Source organism: Cyprinus carpio, chromosome B19 (genome assembly GCF_018340385.1).
Source record: "Cyprinus carpio isolate SPL01 chromosome B19, ASM1834038v1, whole genome shotgun sequence".
Taxonomy (NCBI): Eukaryota; Metazoa; Chordata; class Actinopteri; order Cypriniformes; family Cyprinidae; genus Cyprinus; species Cyprinus carpio.
In genome coordinates this window covers 29,898,362-29,921,225 of record NC_056615.1, presented here as the reverse complement: position 1 = coordinate 29,921,225, position 22,864 = coordinate 29,898,362, and the positions used below count along the sequence as shown (strand labels likewise).

The window sequence follows — 22,864 nt, the reverse complement described above, 5'->3', positions numbered from 1 at the left end:
TCGAAGCGAGTGAACCCTGTGTGAGATTGAGGTCTGTTTCACATTAGTCAGTCTTCTGAAGGCTTTCTATTCGCAGTTCTGTGGGTCCATCATGTAGGTCAGAATCTGAGTTTCTCTGTTGTCTGTCTGTGCATCTGATGTCATGAACATATGACCTCTACAGCAACTGACACGAGGTTTATGACATACGATAAGATTTACAGGGTTTGGATGAGGCTGAACTTTGTTCATTCTTACAGAACAGGCCAAAAAGAACAGCTGACATCCAAATGTATCTTAAAAATGGCAATGAATATTTAAAATAAAGAGGGTATAATCTATCTATCTATCTATCTATCTATCTATCTATCTATCTATCTATCTATCTATCTATCTATCTATCTATCTATCTATCTATCTATCTATCTATCTATCTATCTATCTATCTATCTATCTATCTATCTATCTATCTATCTATCTCTGTCTGTCTGACTGTCTGTCTTCCTGTCTATCTGTCTCTCTGTCTGTCTGTCTGTCTGTCTGTCTGTCTGACTGTCTGTGTCTGTCTGACTTTTTGTCTGTCTGCCTGCCTGTCTGTCTGTCTATTTGTCTTTCTGACTGCCTATCTGTCTGTCTGTCTGTCTGCCTGCCTGTCTGTCTGTCTGTCTATCTGTGTCTGTCTGACTCTCTGTCTGACTTTTTGTCTGTCTGCCTGCCTGTCTGACTGCCTGACTGTCTGTCTGTCTGTCTGTCTGTCTGCCTGCCTGCCTGCTTGCCTGTCTGTCTGTCTGACTCTCTGTCTGACTTTTTGTCTGTCTGCCTGCCTGCCTGCCTGCCTGCCTGCCTGCCTGTCTGCCTGCCTGTCTGTCTGTCTGTCTGTCTGTGTCTGTTCGTCTGTCTGTCTGTCTGTCTGTCTGTCTGTCTGTCTGTCTATCTATCTATCTATCTATCTATCTATCTATCTATCTATCTTTCTATCTATCTATGTGTCTGTCTGACTCTCTGTCTGACTTTTTGTCTGTCTGTCTGCCTGTCTGTCTGTCTGTCTGTCTGTCTATCTGACTGTCTGTATGTATGTCTGTTTGACTGTCTGTCTGTCTGTCTGTCTGACTGTATATCTGTCTGTCTGTCTGCCTGCCTGTCTGTCTGCCTGTCTGTCTGTCTGACTTTTTGTCTGTCTGTCTGTCTGTCTGTCTGACTGACTCTCTGCCTGTGTGGCTATCTGTCTGTCTGTCTGTCTGCCTGCCTGTCTGGCTATCTGTCTGTCTGTCTGTCTGTCTGTCTGCCTGCCTGCCTGTCTGTCTGACTGACTGTATGTCTGTCTGTCTGACTAACTATCTGTCTGTCTGTGTCTGTTTGACTCTCTGTCTGACTTTCTGTCTGTCTGTCTGACTATCTGTCTGTGTCGGTCTGTCTGACTGTCTGTCTGACTTTCTGTCTGTCTGACTGTCTGTCTGCCTGTTTGTCTGTATGTCTGTCTGACTATCTGCCTGTCTGTCTGTCTGTTCATCCATCCGTCTATCATTCATCCATACATCTATTGATAATCCATCCATGCATCCATCCATCTGTCTATGCATCCATCTGTTTATCTATCAATCCATCATGTCTATTTTTAAGTACATATACAGTAGTTTCCTGTGGTTTGCAGATGACACTCTGTATTTAAATGCATCTGCTGAGTAAAGGTTATCTTAGCCTGTAATTGTCCTGCGGTTCTGCTGAGCGACTTGAGGTTTGAGGTGTGGTTCAGTTCAGTAATGCCAGATAAACCTTATGAACACGGTGTTTAGAGTTTAACCTGAGGACAACATTACGAATAGCTCATATCACCACACACACACTCATTATGCTGACTAAACTCCTCATGGCTTGCATAAAGTTTAAGAAATCACAGAGATTGTATTCATGCACTATGAACGCTCTATATATGATAACTAGAAGTGAATGACCTTTGGAAGACAAATATGACATTTAGTATTTGCTTGGATTTATTTACAGATGTTATTTCTACAAAACACATCAGATGTTCTTAAAGGGAAAGTTCATCCAAAAATGAAAATTCTTATGAAAAAGCAGAATTTAATCACAAACTCCTATCAACATATTATACATTAATATGTTTTGAGCTGATACCTTTAAAAATATATTATTTAAAAAATAAAGTACAGAAATATCCTATATGTATTTACTAATAAAAAATAAAACATTTAAATTCAAGGACAGTAGCTACATCAAAAGCCTTATATCTCATCTAGTGTGAACTGAATTATTGATTCATGTTGATGAATGAGAAAGAATGTGCAAATTGTAGAAAATGTGCAAAAGTTTTCTTTGCCTTAAGGTGCACAAAGTTGATTTTAAACTGCAGGCTTTTCCATTTAAGTGTAATTAAAAAAAAACCCTAAAAATATTCCATATGAAAACACGGGGCTGCACTGATTGCACATATTTCTTATGTTCCAGCAGTTACACAGACAGATATATAAGAACAAGGCACAAATAAAAACAAATGCTCCCTATTCACAGCCCTATTTGGTCTTCATAAAAGGACAAGAGCAGCAAAATGCCCCAACCGCTCAAAAGTCCCAGATTCTGCAGGAAAAATATCAGCCAAGGTCTTTTAGTTTCCACATGAACCAGGGATGGAAGCTAGATGACAAAAACAGAGTTAAATTTAACTTCAGTGCAACACTGCTGTTGTTTTTAACTGATGAACACACACTGACCATAACCTTGTAAACTGACAAAATAACCTTTTAGACTGAACAGACTGTAACGTACCATGTCTGCCAGACCAACGTACAGAAAGAGGCCGGCGGTGACAGCCGAAATCCACTCCTTAGCAAGTGTTTCTGTGGAGACGGACAGAGCGATGTACAGACCGACGAAGGAGGTGAGAGAGCTGCCCACATTCAGCAGCAGAGCCCACTTGACCGACAAACCACAGTGCAACAGGATCGCAAAATCACCTGAGACCAGAGGAAATACATTCAGATGAAGCACATAGGAAAGAAAAATCACTATTGAGATTTCTGTTATTGAACAAATGGAGACTTTTGCTGAGGTTTTCAGCTTCTCAGATGCTTGAACTCTTAAGAAAATTCAAACAAAGAAAACCAAGAGTTTTTTTTAATAAATTCCCAGCATTTTTTCTTTTGTTTTGCATTGTCATGAAAATAATGCCAAAATTCAAACAAACAAGCAAACAATGTAATCATTCTAAAATAAGCTCCTCTTCCCAAAATAATATGTGTAATTCCTTTCTTTTTTTTTCTTTTTTTGAAGTAAATTGTGACTCAGGTATTGCTTAACAGTTTTTGTGAAACCTAAAGGGGTTATATGATGCTTTTTTAAAGAACATTATTTTGTGTATTTGGTGAAACAGAATATGCTGACATGCTTTAATGTTCAAAAAACACATTATTTTTCCAATACTGTACATTATTTTTGGTCCTCTATGCCCCGTCTCTCTCAAATAAGTCATTTTCTACAAAGTCCCTCCTTCCGACAAGCACAGTCTACTCTGATTGGCCAACTGACCCACTGCATTGTGATTGGCCGAACACCGCAAGCACTCGTCGGAAATATAACACCCCTTTCAATAATTGAAAGCTTCATCTTTCAAAATAAATGTAAAGACAGTTAATAATGTCCTTAGTTTTACCATCAGTTCAAGCCTGAAAGGGGAACAGAGTTGCGTGACAGACACAGTGATGAAGCTTGTATGTGTTTGCAGTACACAAGCCACGGATGGTTAAGACAGCTGACTCTCTGTCTCTGAGGCACACACACACATGCACACACACACACACACACGCACACACACACAATGTGCAAAACTCCAAATTTGAACAGTCAATAGCAAATACTTTAACTAATAACAAAACATACTTACAGTAGCTGATTCAGAAGCGCCAAATTGTCATTACAAAGTCAGAATTACCTCCTCTCCAAGTTTCATGAAACGGTCGTCCATAAAAAGCGTTGCTGTTCTGTTGTAAGTAATCTTAAAGTTTCCTAAATGCACCTACTTTCAGAAGGCCAAATAAAGTGCTTTTGCTTCCGCCTAGATACACACAGCATCTCCCTGACATGGCTGCTTCAACACTAACTGCGGTTACTGAAACCACTCCTCTTTTCTTTGCGTGAACATTTGGGTTGCATTACACAAATATTTCCACATCGTGACATAGACATGTGGGGGCGTGTTTGAATAAGCCGTTTTAGGGGGCATGGCAGAGTCTATATAAAGAATATCTCTTTAGTTTTGAGACTTTAGTCTTTGCAGCTTCAGGGATCTTATCTATCCACAATCAGCTTGTAACACTCCAAAGAGAAAGGAAAAATTGAAATCACATCATATGACCCCTTTAAATCTCCTGAGCTAAAAAGAGCAATTGCTAAGCCATAAAACCTTCCTCTTGTTAGGCTAAGATCAAACAATCAATAAGTGCAGGAAGAAAAACATAAAAAAAAAAACCCTGATGGAATAAATCAAATTAATTTAAAAACGAATTAAGTAAATGCAAATCAATTGGAACATTAAACCATAAATTCATTCATTGAGTTTAGTTATTTTAGTACCCTTTGATTTACTATTAGAGAATTTGTTAATATTTTGCAAATATTTCGATTTTTGTTTCATATTTTCTGTTAAGTTTTAGTATTTTTTATTATTATTAATATTATTAATATTATTATTAAATATGTCTATAGTTTTCATTGTTAAGTTTAAGTTTTTAATTTTAGTTTATTTAGTTAATTTTATTTTACTACAACTTTAAATGAAAATTATATTTTTTTAACTGAAATATATATGAAACATGTAATTTAGCAGAATAGCTGATTTAAAAAAATATTTATTTTAATATTTATTTTATTTCAAGCTATTTTTTTTTACATTCAAGTTTTAGTTGACAATAATAACTGTGGTTGAATTATTAATAATTGAAAATTATTCTTTTATTTTCATAGAGAGGCGTGTAAATGTATTTCTTTGTACGACAGGAGAAACACACCACAGGATTTATCAGTCCCTTCATTCTATGCTCATGAGGGCAAACATGATGCATGTGCAGAAAGCATGCGGCAATTATAATCTAGTGAGGTGCGGTTATGAATGTTTTATGAACTCAGGTGTCAAAGGTATCTATAATCTGTGTTTATCTGGGACGTTCATGACTCACGCCAGGAAACATGAAGAGACTCTTTATAGAAACCACTGCTCAGGTGTTTTCACAAAGTCCTTCAGCAGTGACTAACAGCTAGTCAGTACTTGTTTTTCTCAGAACACACACAACACTGTTTCTATAAATAGCACATTTTTAAAAAACACTTTTATTCAGCAAGGATTGTATTAAATTGATCAAGTGACATTTTATAATTTTACAAAAGAATATTTAACAAATAATCCTGAATCATCCTGAATGTATCATGGTTTCCACACAAAAATATGAAGCAGCACATTGATAATATTATTGATAATAATCAGAAATGTTTTTTTGAGCAGCAAATCAGTATATCAGAATGATTTCTGAAGGATCACGTGACACTGAAGACTGGAGAAATTATGCTGAAAATTCAGCTTTGATCACAGAAATAAATTATATTTTAACATATATTACAATAGAAAACAGTTATTTTAAATTGTAATAATATCTCACAATATTAATGCTTTTAATGTTTTTTTGAAAGTTGAATAGAAAAATGCTTTTTCATGCTTATTAAAGTGCATGGTAACTATCTTTACATGAAGCTCTTTATACTGCAGAGCTTTCCAAATCACTTATTTTCATTACAACACTCCCAATACTGTGTGTGCAGCCGACAGCAATGCAGCTCACATTGTGTTGTAGTTTATGTATGTGTCTGTGTGTGTGTATGAGTTATTGTTTATATTAATGTCAAACAAGCACAATAACTCTCAACAAACTAACGCCACAGATATTGACAAAGCACAACAAGAGACCAGACCAGACCGCAACGACACTAAAAACGACAACGCCGCGCCGATTGCCAGACCGTCCGCAAAGTTATGGATGCCGTCTCCAATTGTGATCATATAGGGAAGCAAACGCTGCTCTGAGGGAGAAGAGAAGACAACTATGAAATTCATGAAACTTTTACTAGTGGCTTGATGGCATATAATAACCGAATGGTCATTTGCACTAAACAGCTTAGATGTGTTTTAGTAATATATAATTAACTCCTAGCTGTGTGTATAATCACCTCTTTTGGGGCCGACAGGTTCCAGGAAGGACTTCTCTTTTTTTTCGGCATCCACCTACAAAGAAAAAAATTAATAAAATTAAAATAAATAGATAAATAAATAAATAGCAATAATAAATAAACAAACAAATAAATAAATTAAATATTATTCATAAGCTAGTAATACAAGACATCACTTAGAACCAGCAAACTCACTAGATAACAACAGATATTTAGAGAATATTTAAGCACCTACATTATTATTATTATTATTATTATTTTTATTAATATTATTATACAATTTTATTTAAATAAAATGTTAACAATTACATTTAAATTTTAATAAAATAATAACATTCCTGGTAAATTTCCTAAATAAGTTCTGTAAAGTTTCCCAAAATTCTGCAACGTTTCCAGAAATTTACCAGAAATGTTTCTCCTCTGTGCAACCTTAAACAAAACAATAATAATAATGACATCACAAATACAGATATTCAGAAAATATTCAAGCAAATTCTGAATGTAACCTAAATTCAATATTTAAAGAAACTCACATTCTTAGATCATTTAATTGTTACATTTTGTTACTAGCTTCAAATGTCTGAACAGGGTTATTATTGTAAACTAGAACAAAAAAATAAAACCATAAAATAATAATAAAAAATATTTTATTAATTATTTTAGTTACTATTAAAGTTTATATATACATGTAAGTATACAATTAATCATGATTAATCACATCCAAAATAAAGGTTTTTGTTTACATACTGTATGTTCGTGTACTGTGTTTATTTATTATGTATTTATAAATACACACATACAGTATATATTTTGAAAATATTTACATGTATATACATTTATATATTTATATTATTACATTTTATATTATGAATAAATATATAATATAAGTAAACATAGCATATTTTTCTTAAATATATACATGCCTGTGTTTGTATTTATATATGCATAATAAATATACACACTACACACTCATATATTATATAAACAAAACTTTTATTTTGGATGTGATTAATCGTGATTAATTGTTTGACAGCACTAGTTCAGATGTATTTAAAAGTAGATTTCTGTGTGATTTTCTCACCAGATCGGCCTGTGAGTTGGAGTGTTTGTTCTGTTTCTCTCGCTGGAACATCTGCAGGACTTTGCCGTGATCACAGTGATGAACATCAGACTCCTCCTGCGAACACAGCATCATGTTAGCGGTTTGGGAATGGATTTATAATCGTCTCGGACCTCTCAAACAACAGGAAAGACTCACTTCATCATGATTATGGTGATGTTCTCTGCGGGTCATGATGGAGAAGATGCCTTCCATCAGGTAGAAGAAATAGATGCCCGCAATAAGCACCAGCAGTTTGTACACATAGTCCAAGTTGTCCTCGGCGTGGTTGTGGTCGTGTCCGTCTTCGTGAACGTGGAGGCCTAAGAACTGCACAGAGATAAAATGACATTAACACCGATCATGCTTTGATTTCCCAGCAGCGCTGTACAGTAATTCCTGTCTGCACTCAATAAGCAAGCTCTGTTTCACTCAGCAATCCGGTTATTTTCCACTCAGGGCGATGACATGGTGTGACAGGGCTGTAGTTATGTTGACACGGATCTAAACGGATGAGGGAACGTGGGCGCTATCAGCGCTCGGGGGAAATAACGGGTACCAGGCCTGCCACCGAAACCCATTCTGCCCCGTTAAAGCAGAAAACGGAGCTTTCGGCGAGACTTGAGAAGATGCCCAGCCAAAGAAAAATCGCAGGGTGATTCAGAAGGATGATGAAGGCTAAAACTAAAACAGCAGCCACTGTATAAAGTTGCATGTAAAAGTCAACATATCAGCAATATGATATATGAAATTTATGCTCCTTTGCCCTTTCCAAGTTATTCAAAGTTAAAGATTAACTTGCGTTTTGGCAGTGCCTTTTGGCAGTGCCTCTCATGATTTGGGATGGACTGTAATAAAATGAAGTTATGATGATTACTTGAAATAAACATTAACTGAAAAATATATTCAGAAAATATTCAAGCTAATTTTTCTGTGAACACAATCTATAGTTTTTAATTATAAATCACATTTTAGTGTAGATTAGAATACTAAATGATTTTACACTAAACAAACAGGGATTGAAGAGGCAAATATATCAAGGGAACCAGTTATGCAGGCAAATAAAGTCATTTAAATACTGAAATTATCAGCGGCCTCCAATCATGCAAATACAGCTCTGAATGAGGAAAGACTCAAACTGTTTGTCAAGAAGTTTCAGTGACAAAAACTTCTGGGTCAGTAAAAAGTTTGAAATAAGTTTCTTCTGCTCACCAAGGCTGCACTTATTTCAGAAAAAATACAGTAATACTGTGAAATATTAGTGCAATTTAAAATAACTGTTTTCTATGTGAATATATAGTAAAATGTAATTTATTCCTGTGATCAAATCTGAATTTCCAGCATCATTTCTCCAGTCTTCAGTGTCACATGATTCTTCAGAAATCATTCTAATATGCTGATTTGCTGCTCAAGAAAAAATTTAGATTTTTATCAATGCTAAAAACAGTTGTGCTGCCCAATATTTTTGTGAAAACTGTGATACTTTGTTATTTTTCAGGATTGTTTGATGAATAGAAAGTTCAAAAGAACAGTTCAAACCCCAAAGTTTGCTGGTAAAGCGTATATACATTCAAAAGAAAAGTTGAAAAGGATGTGATTTGTTCCATTCAGAGGCTCATCTTTTCTGTTTTTACACTTTTAACTAATTTTTAGCCATTTTCTCAGCTGGTTTGTAACAATAACAACTGCTTTATAGCACAAAATCACCAAATTATGAATATAACGAATAAGACGCAGAGAGCCAGCAGTTGTGTGTATTGTGTTGAATGCGGGCGTTTGCTCACCGCGGGCAGCAGATGCAGCAGAGCGTCGCCCGTCAGAGATCCTACAGCCAGACTGATGCAGAACTGGATGCAGAGCTCGAACACTTGTGTGCACGCGGTGAACAGCAGCACCACGATCCCAAACATGGCCATCAGACAGATGATGAGGTTGGCCAGCGTGGCGTATCCATACCCTGCACACAAAGAGCTCATTCAGTGACTGTACACACACAACAACACATTCTTCCAGCCGAATGAAGGACAGCATTGTGCTCGAGTTATTCTCTTCTCCTCAAGGACTCATTCACACTGAGCTTCAGAAACAGTTATGGGTTATCCAAGCAGAATCAGGTTTGTTATGAGAAAATGCTTTTCTCCTTTTCTGGTTTACGAGTTTGAATGGTTTTTTTTTTGTTCTTTTGTGCAAAAATACACACTGACTTGTTAAATATATATATATATATATATATATATATATATAAATATTTACAAATAAATACAATTCATACTCAAAAAAGTCACATTTAATTTTTACCTTTTTTTTCACACAGTATTTTAGCAATAAAATCATTATTTTTCTTTCATTGAGATTAAATGAAGTGAAATCCTAACATGTGTATATTGGTAGATTTCTAAATGAAATATGTGTCATTTAAAACAAACAAACAAAAAGATTATATGCATCTTGTGTAAAAAATAACTATATTTTAAGATTCTTTTTTTTACTTTAATTAAAAAAAGGCATTTCCCGCCACTTCACTGCCATAATATGGCAATGAAAATCATCCTTTCATTACTTGAAATAAAATAAACCTTGAAATAATGATGAATAAATAAATGCAATAATAAATACTATAACAAACTTTTCTTTCTCCCAACTTTTCTCATTTTCATTTAGTTTAAAGTGATTCACTAAAATAGCTACAGCTAAAATAGAATGAATAAAAACTATAAAGGCATATAAAAAACAACAACAATATTATATATATATATATATATATATATATATATATATATATATATATATATATATATATATATATATATATATATATATATATATATATATATATATATATATAAATACTGTATATATATAGAAAAATGAAAAATATTAGTAAAAACTACAATAGTATCTCAAACAACAAACTGATGCATGCTATTTTTTAATAAAATATTATTAATAATATTATTAATTATTTTCATTCTCAATAATGTTTGTATTATTAACATTACTAATATTTAATGTATTTTAAAGTGCCTGTTACGATATGTAAATATCAAATAAAACAATGTCATATTGGAAAAAAAAAACTTTTAAATAAGTCTGATTGTCTTTAAGCAGAAGATAATTGTTTTCTTTTGATATTTGGGTAAGATATATTATTTTTCATGAGATTCATCCAATCATGTTTATTAGCCAGGTTTCATTGAAAAGACAATTTTAAAAACTTTGATTTTACAATTATGTGTTATTTTGGTGGCTATTCATTTTTTATTTTTTTTTAAAGAAGAAAGTCAACATTATATCAGTTATATATTACATCATTTAATCATATTATGATATGATATAATGATATAATAATTTATTATAGGTCATATCAGTGAAAACTATTAACAGCGTATAAACAGGTCACTCACTCTCAGCAGTGCTGAGTGAATCCGGGCTCACAGGAGCAGGACTGATCTCAGAACAGCCTCCGCTGAGGATCTGCTGAATCAGAGCAGGGCTGATCTGTGTGAACTGATCTCTGCTCAGCGATGAAGAGTTCAGCTGGTGAATCCTCAACAGGTCTCCAGCGCTGAAACAGGCCTGCAAACGCAACAGAATCCACACTGAGACATGCAAATGTACAAATGCGTAAAACATATTTCCAGATTAATATTTAATTTCACACCACAGCGGCGCCGCTGCTCTGATAATCACGCGTGAAACACTCGGATTAACTATTTGCTAAATTATTAATTCCACGCATGTCAGACGACAGGTCTTATTAAGGCGCAGTGTGAGCTTAGAGAAATCGGAAATATTCATCATGATTAAAAACGAGCTGGGCGTTCGTCAGCACATGTACTCTTAATTTCACTGTGATTATGACTGCAGAAAGATGAAACACATATGTCACAACATCCATCAAGAGAAATAGAAACATTAGCAGCCGCTGACACTTCATGTTACAGGCCTCGTAATCATTTCTCACGCAGCCACATGATTGCTCTCTTCGTCAAAAACAAATGCTAAAATACTGTATTAATGTTTAGCGAAAACATATCCCATGATGCCCCATAAAACTGTAGAATGCACAGGGAAACGGACATGTGTTTATGTTGCTGTAAGGTTTAACAAAGCACAAAATCAGGAATTAAAATTTGAATAATAGAAAGTGAAATGCAATTCAAAGGAATTCAACACAGGTCATACATTCAGGGAAATAATACTTTTATAGCTATAACAGTCCCTTTGATGAACAATGGTGTGAGATCAGTTATGTGTCCAAATGTGTTACTTAAAGGTCTGTTCAAATGAATGCATGATTGATTACCTTGTGATTAACTTGTGAGTTGATGTAAAGTTAATCATTTAATAAGGCAAAAAGTATTAAATATAATAATAATAATAATAATAATAATAATAATAATAATAATAAAGATTTACTAAAATTTATCAAAATATTTAATTTATTTATTTTATTATATTTTTTAACAAAATATTTTATTTTTTAACTTGCATTTCATGGAACCACCACCACCACTAATAATAATAATAATAATAATAATAATATTTTTTTTCTGTATTTTGAAATGTGCTTAATTATTGCATGATTTATTACTGCAAGATTTCTCAAACTAGGGTTTGTGAGTTGATGAAAAATTATTCATTTAAACTGCAAAAAGTAATATATTTTGACTTGACCATATATAAAATAAAACAATAATTTTGGAGAAAAAAAAAACAATTAAAATAAAAACTTACTAAAAAAATTATTTAAATATAAATATTTTATTTGTTAATCATTTTTTATATGTAACAATTAATAATAATGTATATTTACTATTATTAACATTAATAACACTTCCCTGTATTTTAAATATGCTCAACAATTGCATGATTATAGCAGGATTTCCCAAACTGGGATATATACTTTTTTTTTTTTTTTTTTTTTTTACTTTGAGATATATATATATATATATATATATATATATTTTCTTAGCTGCGTGTCATGTGACCATTAACCGACATCAGAGAAATATTAACATTGGAATGTATTGTTAAGTTAAATTATTAATTATTCTATGTTTAATTATTAAATCTTTAAATATATTCATCAGGACTTGAAGAAAATCTTTTAGGTCAAAGCGGTTCAGCTGATAAAAATGTTTGGAAATCCCAGGATTACCGTGTCCCAGCTGTTGTTGGTCCGATGAGCATCCAGATGACTCTGCCTGTGGGTCTCTGTGCTGTGCTGGTCAGCATCATGGTCATCATGGTCATCATGGTCATGTTCCTCTCCACCCAGGTTTAAAGCCTTTAGAAGCCCCTCAAAATCTGAGGAGAATAATATTATCAAACACAAGACATGATCACAACAGTTCATAGATTATACCATATATCATACCGATGCTATTGTACTATTGCAGGATTATCAGACAGTCATACCATGAAGCGTGAGACTGTCAGAGCTATAATGGCTGAAGATGTAATCCAGGAAGTATTGCTGCTCAGGAAGGTGGTGTGCTTCCATGCAGTCTCCACGCAGGGCGTGATAGAGGACGTTTCCCATCACGGCGTCCAGCTCTGTGTGCGTGTGATCGCCGTGCTGATGGCTGCTCTCTTCCAGGATGTCCTTCAGAGTGAGACAGGCCTAAGAAACAGACAAACACAAGACAGATGTGGCCATCAGCGTCAATGTCTATAATTTGTCTGTTTGCACTGCATCTTGAGAGGCTTGCTGTCATTCTCAATGACAAAAGTCAAGTAGCAATTAGCCTTTGCATGCTTTGCTTTACAGATAACTGTGAGCATTCACTAAACAGACATAACTAACCCTCCTGTTGTGTTCAAAAACTGGGTTCAACTTTTGTATTTAGGGTCAAATTGACCCACATTGGTTTAGTATGCAGTTTGCCTAGAATTTTTTTAAGTATTAAATTTCATATGTTCTCATGTATTTCATATCTTAGTCTTTGACAAGCTACAAAAAAAGGTTTTCTGATTTTAAGTGTTTTTCAAAGTGTTGATATCATTACTAAAGCAAAACCTTTTCATTACTTGAAATGAAATAATAATAATAATAATAATAATAATAATAATAATAATAATAATAATAATAATAATAATAATAAAAGTTATTTGCCAAAAAAGGCAACATATCAAATTTTAATTTACTTCAAGTTGAAGTAATAAAATCACTAAAACTGAAATAAAAAGTAATAATATAAACTAATAAAAATGACCATAACACACAACAATATGACTAAACATGACATATTTAATGTTCAAAATTATCTGCAAAAAAATTACAGTTTTTTGTACTGTTAAACTCAACTAGATGATGAAACAGTTTTCAGAAAACTAGTCTCAGTTTCAAGTAAACTTTGAGTCTAAAATTACATAAGTTCATGTATTTCATATTTTAGTCTTTGACAAGCTACAAAAAAAGGTTTTCTGTTTTTTAGTGTATTTAGTGTTCTTTCAAAGTGTTGATATTATTAAAGCTAAAACATAAAAAAAAATGTTACTTTAAAATAAAAAAGAAAATATAAAAGCTACAATAAAGGTTTTATGTTTAAGGGTCTTTCAAAAATGTTGATATAATTAACTAAAACAATTTAAAAAAATAAAAAAAAAACAGTCAAAAATCTAAACAAATCAGTCAGTTGCCAATAAAGTCATCATTTCTAGTTTTCATTTAGTATAAGAACTAAAATAAACTATATATAGATATATTTAAATAAATCACACTAAAAATTACAAAACATTACTAAAACATATCTGTATGTTAAAAATTAGCTGCACAGACACAAAACTGACAGATCTTCCGGGTTTCAAAACTGAAACAGTGAATTTTCCTCGGATGATTCAGAAGACGACTCTTGATACGAGTTTTACATTCCATATCAATTCTCATGTATTTCACATTTCAGTTTTGACAAGCTACAGTAAAGGTTATCTGTTTTTTTTCTGTGTGTCTTTAGTGTTTTTTAAAGTGTTGAATCTTGTACTAAACAGATAAAAGAAGTAAATAGTTTAACAGTATTTTAATCAGTTTTCTAAATCAGGTGTGGGTCTAATTAACCCCAACACAAGGAGAAGGAGAACAAAATAAAATGTCATCCTGTTATTTGTGCTGACCTCATGTGTGTCAGGCTGATAGTATTTCTCCATCTCAATAAACATCTTCTCCAAACCCTCATATTCACTGATGTCTCCATGAGGAGGATGATCGGTGGTGCTGTTATGCTCGTGGTCGTGGCCATAGATCGTTTCGATGAAGTGATGGGTCTCCTCGGCCCAGCGACCCTCCTGTATGGCCCCGCAGGTCTCCAGCGGAGCGCTGAGGAACAAACAGAAGCCAGGAGCCACGGTGAAGAAATCCTCCATCTGAAGCCCCTGTGAGCTGCTGTAGTTACTCAACAGCTGGGAGAGATGATCCACTGAAAGACACTACATGCAGAAGAGAGAAAGGCAGAGTGGTCAGTGGTGAAATAATGACGGAATCTTTAATGAAACACTATTGTTTTTAAAGCAACTGTTTTGTATTTACATCAGGAAAATGCAGACAAAACCATCATTTTTTTCATGCACTGGTCAATTTTAAGCTATTTTGCTCCAATAACGTCTTTTTTTCAGACTAGTGAAAAGAAAATATCCAAAATACACAATTAAGTGTTTATTACAGTTTATACATTTACATCTGTAGATTTCAATCACAATACATATTTTCAAAGGCCGTAAGTTTTTTTTTTTTTTTTTTACTTATTTTTCAATATATATATATATATATATATATATATATATATATATATATATATATATATATATATATATATATATATATATATATATATATATATATTTTTCTTTTCATAAGAAACTTCAAAACTTTTTTCAATTTATATTCTATCCATATTCTGAAGGTTTTACAGAGGGGTTTGTTCATATATCATTTTCCTGATATATAGTATATTTCTGTCAGGACCACCATCATCAAAATGATAGATACTTAGCATAAAGTTAGGTTTGGTGGTATGGTTCTGTTCTGGGCAAAAACTCCCTGCCCATCCATGCAGCCTGTCATGAATGAGCAGGGAAAGCAGCAATAATAACCCAACTAGGGTAAACAAAACAGAACAAGGAAGATATCATTAATGTACTTAATGATATTTAAGTGTATCACATTTTTCAAGAAAAAGGAGTCTGATTCAGCAAGGAATATCAGAAAGCCAAGTCCTGACTGTGGCGAAAGGAGGAGTTGGGGATGGAGGAGGGTAATTTGCTCCTGAGCAAGCGGACAGCTGCTGAATAATACTAGGTGTCATATTCCTATAGGTAGATGTGATCAACTGAGAATCAGCAGATGCAAGCTTGTCTCACGTGACCTGCCAGAACTAACGCTAACGCTTAATTTAACATTTTATTCCTAAGAACGTGATAAAAATGTATTTTCCAGCTGTTGACAGTGATTTATAGATAGATTTATTGAGAATCTGAGATCAAGGCATAATTTGATCTATTTTACAAAAATATTCCATTTAACCTTTTTGTGAAAATTTGGTGCTACTAACAAACCTCAAAACTTTATACTTACATAAAGTTATAATACAAAAGTTAAAAGTTATCCAACTGAAAATTGAAAAACACTTTTTATGGATGAACATGAATCTCTAATCTAGACAAAAAGAATCAATCTTCAAAGTAATACAAGGTTCAATGTACAAAAAGTGCCAAAACTTGACCTCAGGTCCTGCCAAAATCTCCTCTAAAACTGTAATAAAAATAAATAAATAAATAAATAACAAAATGACAAAGCTTTTTTATAAAGTATCTCACTATTGTGGAGGCCCACATTCATTTATTAGGATTTTATAGTTTCACTTATACAAAAAAACAAGTAATGATCACTGATTAAAATAATAATAATAATATCTCAATGTTTTTAGCAAAAACTTATTCAGGAGATTTTACCCAGATTTTATTTTTTTTCCCATAAAACTATAGGTTCATTGTTTGTAATTTCTAATTATGGTAATATATTTAATAACACAGGACTAAACTATAGTGCAGACAGGGCTAGATGTGTCACAGACTTAGATACTTAGAAGGTTAAAGTCAAAGTCCAATCACATAAACACCTTTTTCTAGTGCTCTTTGGTGATAAAGATGGTGATGTTGGTTTTGTGGAGTAGTTTTATAAATACAATAAAACCAAAACGTAACACATTAAGACAAGGCTCTACATAATTAACTGGTTTATCTGAAATGTTAAACTCGGGTCAAGGGCAGAAAAACTCTTTCTCCTCCTTGTTCTTCTTGTTTTATGAATAGCTTTGCATTTCATAATTGTTTATCATTTTAAGATATTAAATGACCCAGCTAATAAGGAACATTCTGGTAAGGTTCTCTCATAGCTATGAACAAACATTCTTATAGTAATGTTAATAGAATGTTTGTTCAACGTTTTAGGTCTTTAAAAATCTTCTTAAAACGGTACTTTTTTTCTGAAGCATTTTAGCTTGATGTTTATCTAACATTTTTTAAAATGTTACTACTTGTTTTAGAACATTCTGAGAACATTCAAAAGCAACTTTTCATAATATTTGTAAAATAATGAAATGAAATGTTCTAAAAACATTTTTAAAATGTAGTTTTTTTCTTCCCGAAATGTTTTATGTTCATCTGAGGTTTTTTAAATGTTACTACCTATTTTGGAACATTCACAGAACAATCAAAAGTAACATTCCACGTTTGTAAAAACTTTTGTATAACTGACAAAAACGTTTTTAAAACATTTGAAAATGTTTTACCTTTTTTGTTTCAAACGGTTAGCGAACATTCGAAAATAATTGGTTTTCATAATCTAATGGGAAGGTTAAAGAAACATTCCTATAACATAATTTTGATATCTCTGATCTCTCTCATAAATTTTAAATACAGATAAATGCCACAGTTCCGCGTTGTGACAACATGCCCCAATTCCTGCTAAATGAACTGAATCTTTTATACTGGAAAAAATAATTTCTCTCAGCACAGGACTACTTAAAAGGAAGGTCAAAAGAAGATTAAAATTACGCAAAGACATCGTGACTGGTTACAAAACGCATTGTTTCAACAATTAATCTGTTCAGTACAAGTAAAGAAGTTCATGAACGTGTTGCATGTCAATTGCTTATATAAAAGAAGCAACTTTGACGGCACTGATTCTTTATTTCTCTTCTTAGGTGTGATTTATTCTCTCCAACTTTTATTTGAAGCCTATATAAGAGAGTTTACTTGTATATCATTATGTTTTAAACCACAAAACGCTAAATCAAACGCCTACTCTTAGCTCAGGCGCACTAACCCACAGCGAGCGCAGCAGCCTTCGCTGGACCTCGACCTCTCCAAAAGTCCGCAAATACAGCTATCCTACCTTTCCACACGACACACCGGAGCACTGCACACGGTTCTCCAGCCGTTCAAACACCGACAGAAGCGCATCTTCTGTGAGGAACTCTTCACCTGGAGCCACCAAATCCACGACTCTCGCGTAAATGTCCTTTTTGTCGCCACGCGCGCCGATAAACGCGCACAGACAGATGAAACACAGAACTAGAACACCTCTAGTCTCCATAACCGGTGTGTTTTATCCCGTTTGTCAGTATTCAGAGGGGTTTTCAGGTGAGACAGGTCCGATAGACTGCATGCAGACACAAAGCAGCTTTAGAGAGCCTCACACGGGTGATACCTGCTCAGGTAGAAGTTCTTCTTGCCCTCTGATTGGTTACTTCTCCACCTGCACTCAAATAGGTCTCATAAAGGAGGGAAGCCTCTTCCGTTCACCTGCACTGAGGGGTTAGGACAGGGTCTGGAGATCACATTTCAGGGCTTTTCAACACTTGCCCTCTTGAAATAATACCAAACATGTGATATTTAATACACAAAATGACTGTGAAGAGCTGCCAGTATATTGAAATACTGCACATCAAAAGATCTCCTCTCAGAATGGGCCTAATTACACCTCTGAGTGAAGCATTCACTGAATGGAGGAACTCAAATAGGCACGACTGAGACACAATCCAACTAGTGGTATTAAATATTTCAATCTGGCTTTCAGAAAAAGTTTGCATACATATAAGACTGGATGGTCTTTCAAACACAGAGCTGTTTATCCTATTTTCACATCAAGATACAAGTCAAGACCGAAAAAATGATTAGTTTCCCCCCACAAATGTGGGGTTGCCATATTTGTTGTGGTAATTTTACACAATACAGATTCCTATTGTGACAACTTGCCCCAGACAGTGACAGATTTGCCCTCCACAGATTAATTTTACTGTATGCACTTTTTTTGGGCAACAATTCTGGTAATATCCAGAAAATATTTAAAAGTATTTAAGGTTTATTTCTACACATAAATTGACTTTAAAAGCTGTCTGGATAAGCGAGTCATAAAAAGCTGATAAATACAAACCTGTGACCTCACATTCTATTTTAATGTAACAAGTTATGTTTCTTGGCAACAGTAAACAAACACAATTATGATGAACTGTAATACTGAGAAAAATATTTATTCTGATTATTGTTATTATATAGCTGTTGCATCAGATTTATAAAAACAAGCACATTTATTAATGTGGTTTTAAGAAGGTACAACAGTAATATTATAGATTTAACTGCACTGACACTATTAAATGATAACAAATTTTAATTAAATTCTAACTTTGTAACATCAACACTGTTATTGAACTGAATTGAATCAACATTAAACTGAATTGAGCTGAATTTGAAATCTTTAGAGCTGATTTACAGCTGAATTTCTTATATGATAAATTTAAAAAAGAAATGAACACTGATATTTTCCTTTATAGCTGTAAAACTGCATTGAAACTTTCTGTATTGTATAAAGCACTGTAGAAATAAATATGACTTGGCTTAAACAAGGTAAAATCACTGTAATGCACAGACCCTTGTGCTTTATTGCATTTAATTTTATTGCATTATATGTTGCAATTAAACCATTTTTCCTAGTACACTTTTAGAAAAGAAGAAAAAAGGACAAAAGGGGCAATACCTTTTTAAAAAGTACATCTCTGTATGCTATTTGCCCCAAAAGGTGCATAATAGTACCAAAAGTGTACATTTTAGTACCTTTTAAAATTACCACCCCAGAACTGAATTCAACTTGCGTAATTAAACATGCAACATAATGACAAACAATATAGTCAATAAAATGCTTAAAGCCTTTATTTTACGCTTTACATATAAATATTTTGACAGTACTATAAGGATACAGTATATGGTTATTGCACAATATGCCATAAGCTGAACACAAGTAATCCATAGCAAAACGTCTGTTTCTTTTGTGAACTTTGCTGTTTTATGCTGATCTGGGGTCAGATCCACCTGCCCAAAAACCTGATCTTAGCCTTCATGGGAATAACCATGAAAAAAAAATCTCAGTTCTACATGACAGTCTCAACTGGAGCAGCTTTCAGAGTTTGAGGTGTTTGGACAAGTGAGGATGAGGCCTGTTTATGCAGCAAACATGGAGCGTTTGAAGATCTGAGTGGGGCGAATTTGTCAACAGGAAGTGAAAAGTAAACAGCCAATCAAAAGAGATGTCGTTTGCACATCACTGAATGAAATGAGGTCAGTTAAGCAGCTGAGAGCTTTATGACATTTACCTCATAAAGATGAGGAAGAGGAGGATGAGCTGAGCTTTGATCTCAACAAAGTGAGTGACTGGAAAAACACTGTGTTCTTCATGCCAGACCTTGCTCTTTGTTGTTCTAAAATTCTAAAAACATCAAAACATCATACAATTCTCTGGAACTCCTCTAAAATGTTCTAAAATTAAAAAAAACATATCCGTCATGCAGAAAGAGTATCACTCTTCATTGCAAGACCAATATAAAAATATTTTTTTGTAGTTGCAAAAAACAGATTACTGGAATTAATTTTTCAAGAAGATACTGAAACCTTCTATTTCAAAATTCCATGTTTTATTCACTGTTACTTGCAGTTTTTTTGTAATTACTTGTGAATTTTACTAGCAATGAAAATCATTACTAAGTAAACCCTACACCATTTTTCCCCCAGTGCAGAGATAAAAAATTCATCAAATTAATTAGACACTGGGAGAACTTGATGAGAGATATTTGAGTTCATATTGAGATTTCTAATACTGTTAATACACATGTAAGTCTAGGAGAAAAAACAGAGCTATTAAAGAGATCTCATTTGTGATTTGTGTTTTTCCTACAGCACTTTCTTGTAGAAGAGTGTCACACCTGTGTGATGTACCTGTTGGTGCTTCAGGATCTTCAGGTGGGCTGTGTGAAGCTTCATGTCTAGTCTTATTTACCCTGAAAAGAAAAAATGCACTATTATTGCACCTTACGGTCTTAATCTTCATGTGAAGCTCAGAAAATACCAGAGGAGTGTCTTTAACAATTAATATCACAACTGTCATAAAATCATGTTTGATTTTACAGATTTGGCCAGAGGAGGGCGACCTTGTCCCTTCTAATGCAGGAACTAAACAGCTGAAGTTAATTTGTGAGGGATCTGCAAAGGAAACATTGGAGACTGTAAAGAGAATTTGGTATGAGTAGATAAGACATTTTACTTTTTGCTCACGGCTAGTTTATCGTTTCTGAACAGCAGGGGTTGTCAACATTATTACATTACTGTACACTAGTTTCATTGTCTCTCAATTAACACACTTACCTTTACAACAGCGTCATTGCAGCACTTACATTTTCATTTTTAAACAATAGTTTTTTTTTTGCTTGTTAGAATAATGCCAAAATGAAATAAGATGTTATTTCTTTCAATTGTAGATTTTAAAGATGAAATGTGTACTCCCTGCACCATTAGAATCAACAAATATTTTAAACAGGTTCCTTGAACCCGCCATTTTTCTCCTGTGTAAAACAAATTCACGCATGCATTTTCTTTTTGAATGCAGTTGTTTTTAATTTTTCATGGATTACTAATTTTTTGCATGCATAAATGAATGTGTAAATAATATATCCTTTTGCATTTAATTATATATATATATATATATATATATATATATATATATATATATATATATATATATATATATATATATATATATATATATATATATATATATTAATGAGTGATTCACATTTAAAGTTACTAAACAAATATACCTTTCTCCTATATATGCATATAAACTAAAGCCTAAAATGAACCAATTCATGGATGCATTAATTTGTAAAAGTTTATTTGCATGTAAAAAGACTTTTTAATGAGTGATTCAACTTTAAAATTTAAACAAACTTTAAACATATACACTTTCTTTAATGCATGCATATAAACTTTAGCCTAAAATAAACCAGCATAGATGTATTTATATAAATGCATTAATGTATGCATGCATGATTTTTTAAAGAAATAGATTTTTCATTTTGCATGTAAAAAGACTATTTAATGGGTGATTCACTTTTAAATAAAGTACTAGAACAAATACTCTTTTTCTGATACATGCATTTAAACTTTAGTCAAAAATAGACTCACATAAACCATCCATCTATTAACATGCAGCGATGCATGCATTTTTTAAATAAAATTTCTTATTCCACATAGAACAGTAGTGATTCATTTTTAAAAGAATTCCATATAATCCTATACATGCATATAAACTTTAGCCTAAAATAAACTTGCATAAACATACTTATATCCATGCATTAATGTATGCATGCATTAATGCATGAATTTGTAAATAATTTTTTTTTACATGTAAAAATAGACTATTTAATGACAAATTTACCTTCAAATACAGTTGTAGAATACACTTTCTCCTATACATGCATATAACTTAAGCCCAAAACAAATCAGCATCAACCACGCATGTATGCACATGCATTAATTTGTAAAGAAAGTTTTCTTTTTGAATGTAAGCTATAATTATAAAACAAACACACTTTCTTACATGCATATCTTGAACACACAAACAGACCTAAAGAAATGTCTTTACATGCAGTACCTCTATGAATCTCCAGGGGTCTAGAGACAGAGGGAGCAGGATTGGCATATGACCCAGATCAGACCTGAACCCATGAGTCATCAGCTCTCCTGTGTCTCACATGAACACGTCACCTGTGCCATGGTTCTGATACTTTTATAACTCTCATGGTTCACATTAACCACAGATTCTTGTGGGGATGGACAAAGGCCCCCAAAGTTCAAAGGTTGCTTTTCTGTCCTCCACAGAGACCTGCAACCGTCAATTTAATAAAAACCTCCAATATAACAATCTGCTTACTGTTGCAACCTGCAGAGATTGGACAGAAGCCTGCAGGTAAAAGCTTAATAAGACCTCACCAGCACACACTAGTTTTTACACGGCTAATAATATAAGCGCCGTAGCCCCTGAGAGTAGAGAAACAGGCAGAGAAAGCCAACAAGCAGATATAAACCACCTTGCTTTATTACAAACAGCCTCCATTAGTGCTAAAGATAGCCGATCCCTCTCTTCCGCAGGGTCTCGAGTGTAGCAAAGGGGGGAAAGGACGCTGCCTTTAGCCTGTAATTTAGGATGAGAGGGAGCGCTCACGAAAT

At 33.4% G+C, this 22,864-nt stretch overlaps 2 protein-coding genes and 1 pseudogene across 2 annotated transcripts in view; all 3 read right to left on the bottom strand.

Annotated features, from left to right (window-relative positions):
• Window positions 1-22,864, bottom strand: part of LOC109058809 — a 726,037-nt pseudogene that overhangs the window by 490,335 nt on the left and 212,838 nt on the right.
• Window positions 1-22,864, bottom strand: part of LOC109045202 (solute carrier family 39 member 4) — a 668,471-nt gene that overhangs the window by 616,080 nt on the left and 29,527 nt on the right. The window lies entirely within an intron of this gene.
• Window positions 1,948-18,070, bottom strand: slc39a4 (solute carrier family 39 member 4). The gene is made up of 13 exons (XM_042745910.1): window positions 17,703-18,070; window positions 14,426-14,737; window positions 12,731-12,935; window positions 12,471-12,619; window positions 10,714-10,885; window positions 9,094-9,266; window positions 7,469-7,639; window positions 7,292-7,387; window positions 6,211-6,265; window positions 5,934-6,063; window positions 5,822-5,850; window positions 2,764-2,951; window positions 1,948-2,631 (listed from the first exon to the last, which is right to left on the bottom strand). Exons 1-13 carry the CDS (start codon window positions 17,901-17,903, stop codon window positions 2,503-2,505), a joined length of 2,010 nt encoding a protein of 669 aa, XP_042601844.1. The 5' UTR covers window positions 17,904-18,070; the 3' UTR covers window positions 1,948-2,502.

Bases quoted from the DNA above. Each gene is read 5' to 3' on its own strand.
- slc39a4 (XM_042745910.1), bottom strand. From the start codon at position 17,903: ATGGAGACTAGAGGTGTTCTAGTTCTGTGTTTCATCTGTCTGTGCGCG. The intron at 9,267-10,713 runs GTGAGTGACCTG...CTTTGTGTGCAG, and splicing joins TTCACTCAGCACTGCTGAGA to GGTATGGATACGCCACGCTG. The intron at 7,640-9,093 runs GTGAGCAAACGC...ATCTCTGTGCAG, and splicing joins TGCTGCATCTGCTGCCCGCG to TTCTTAGGCCTCCACGTTCA.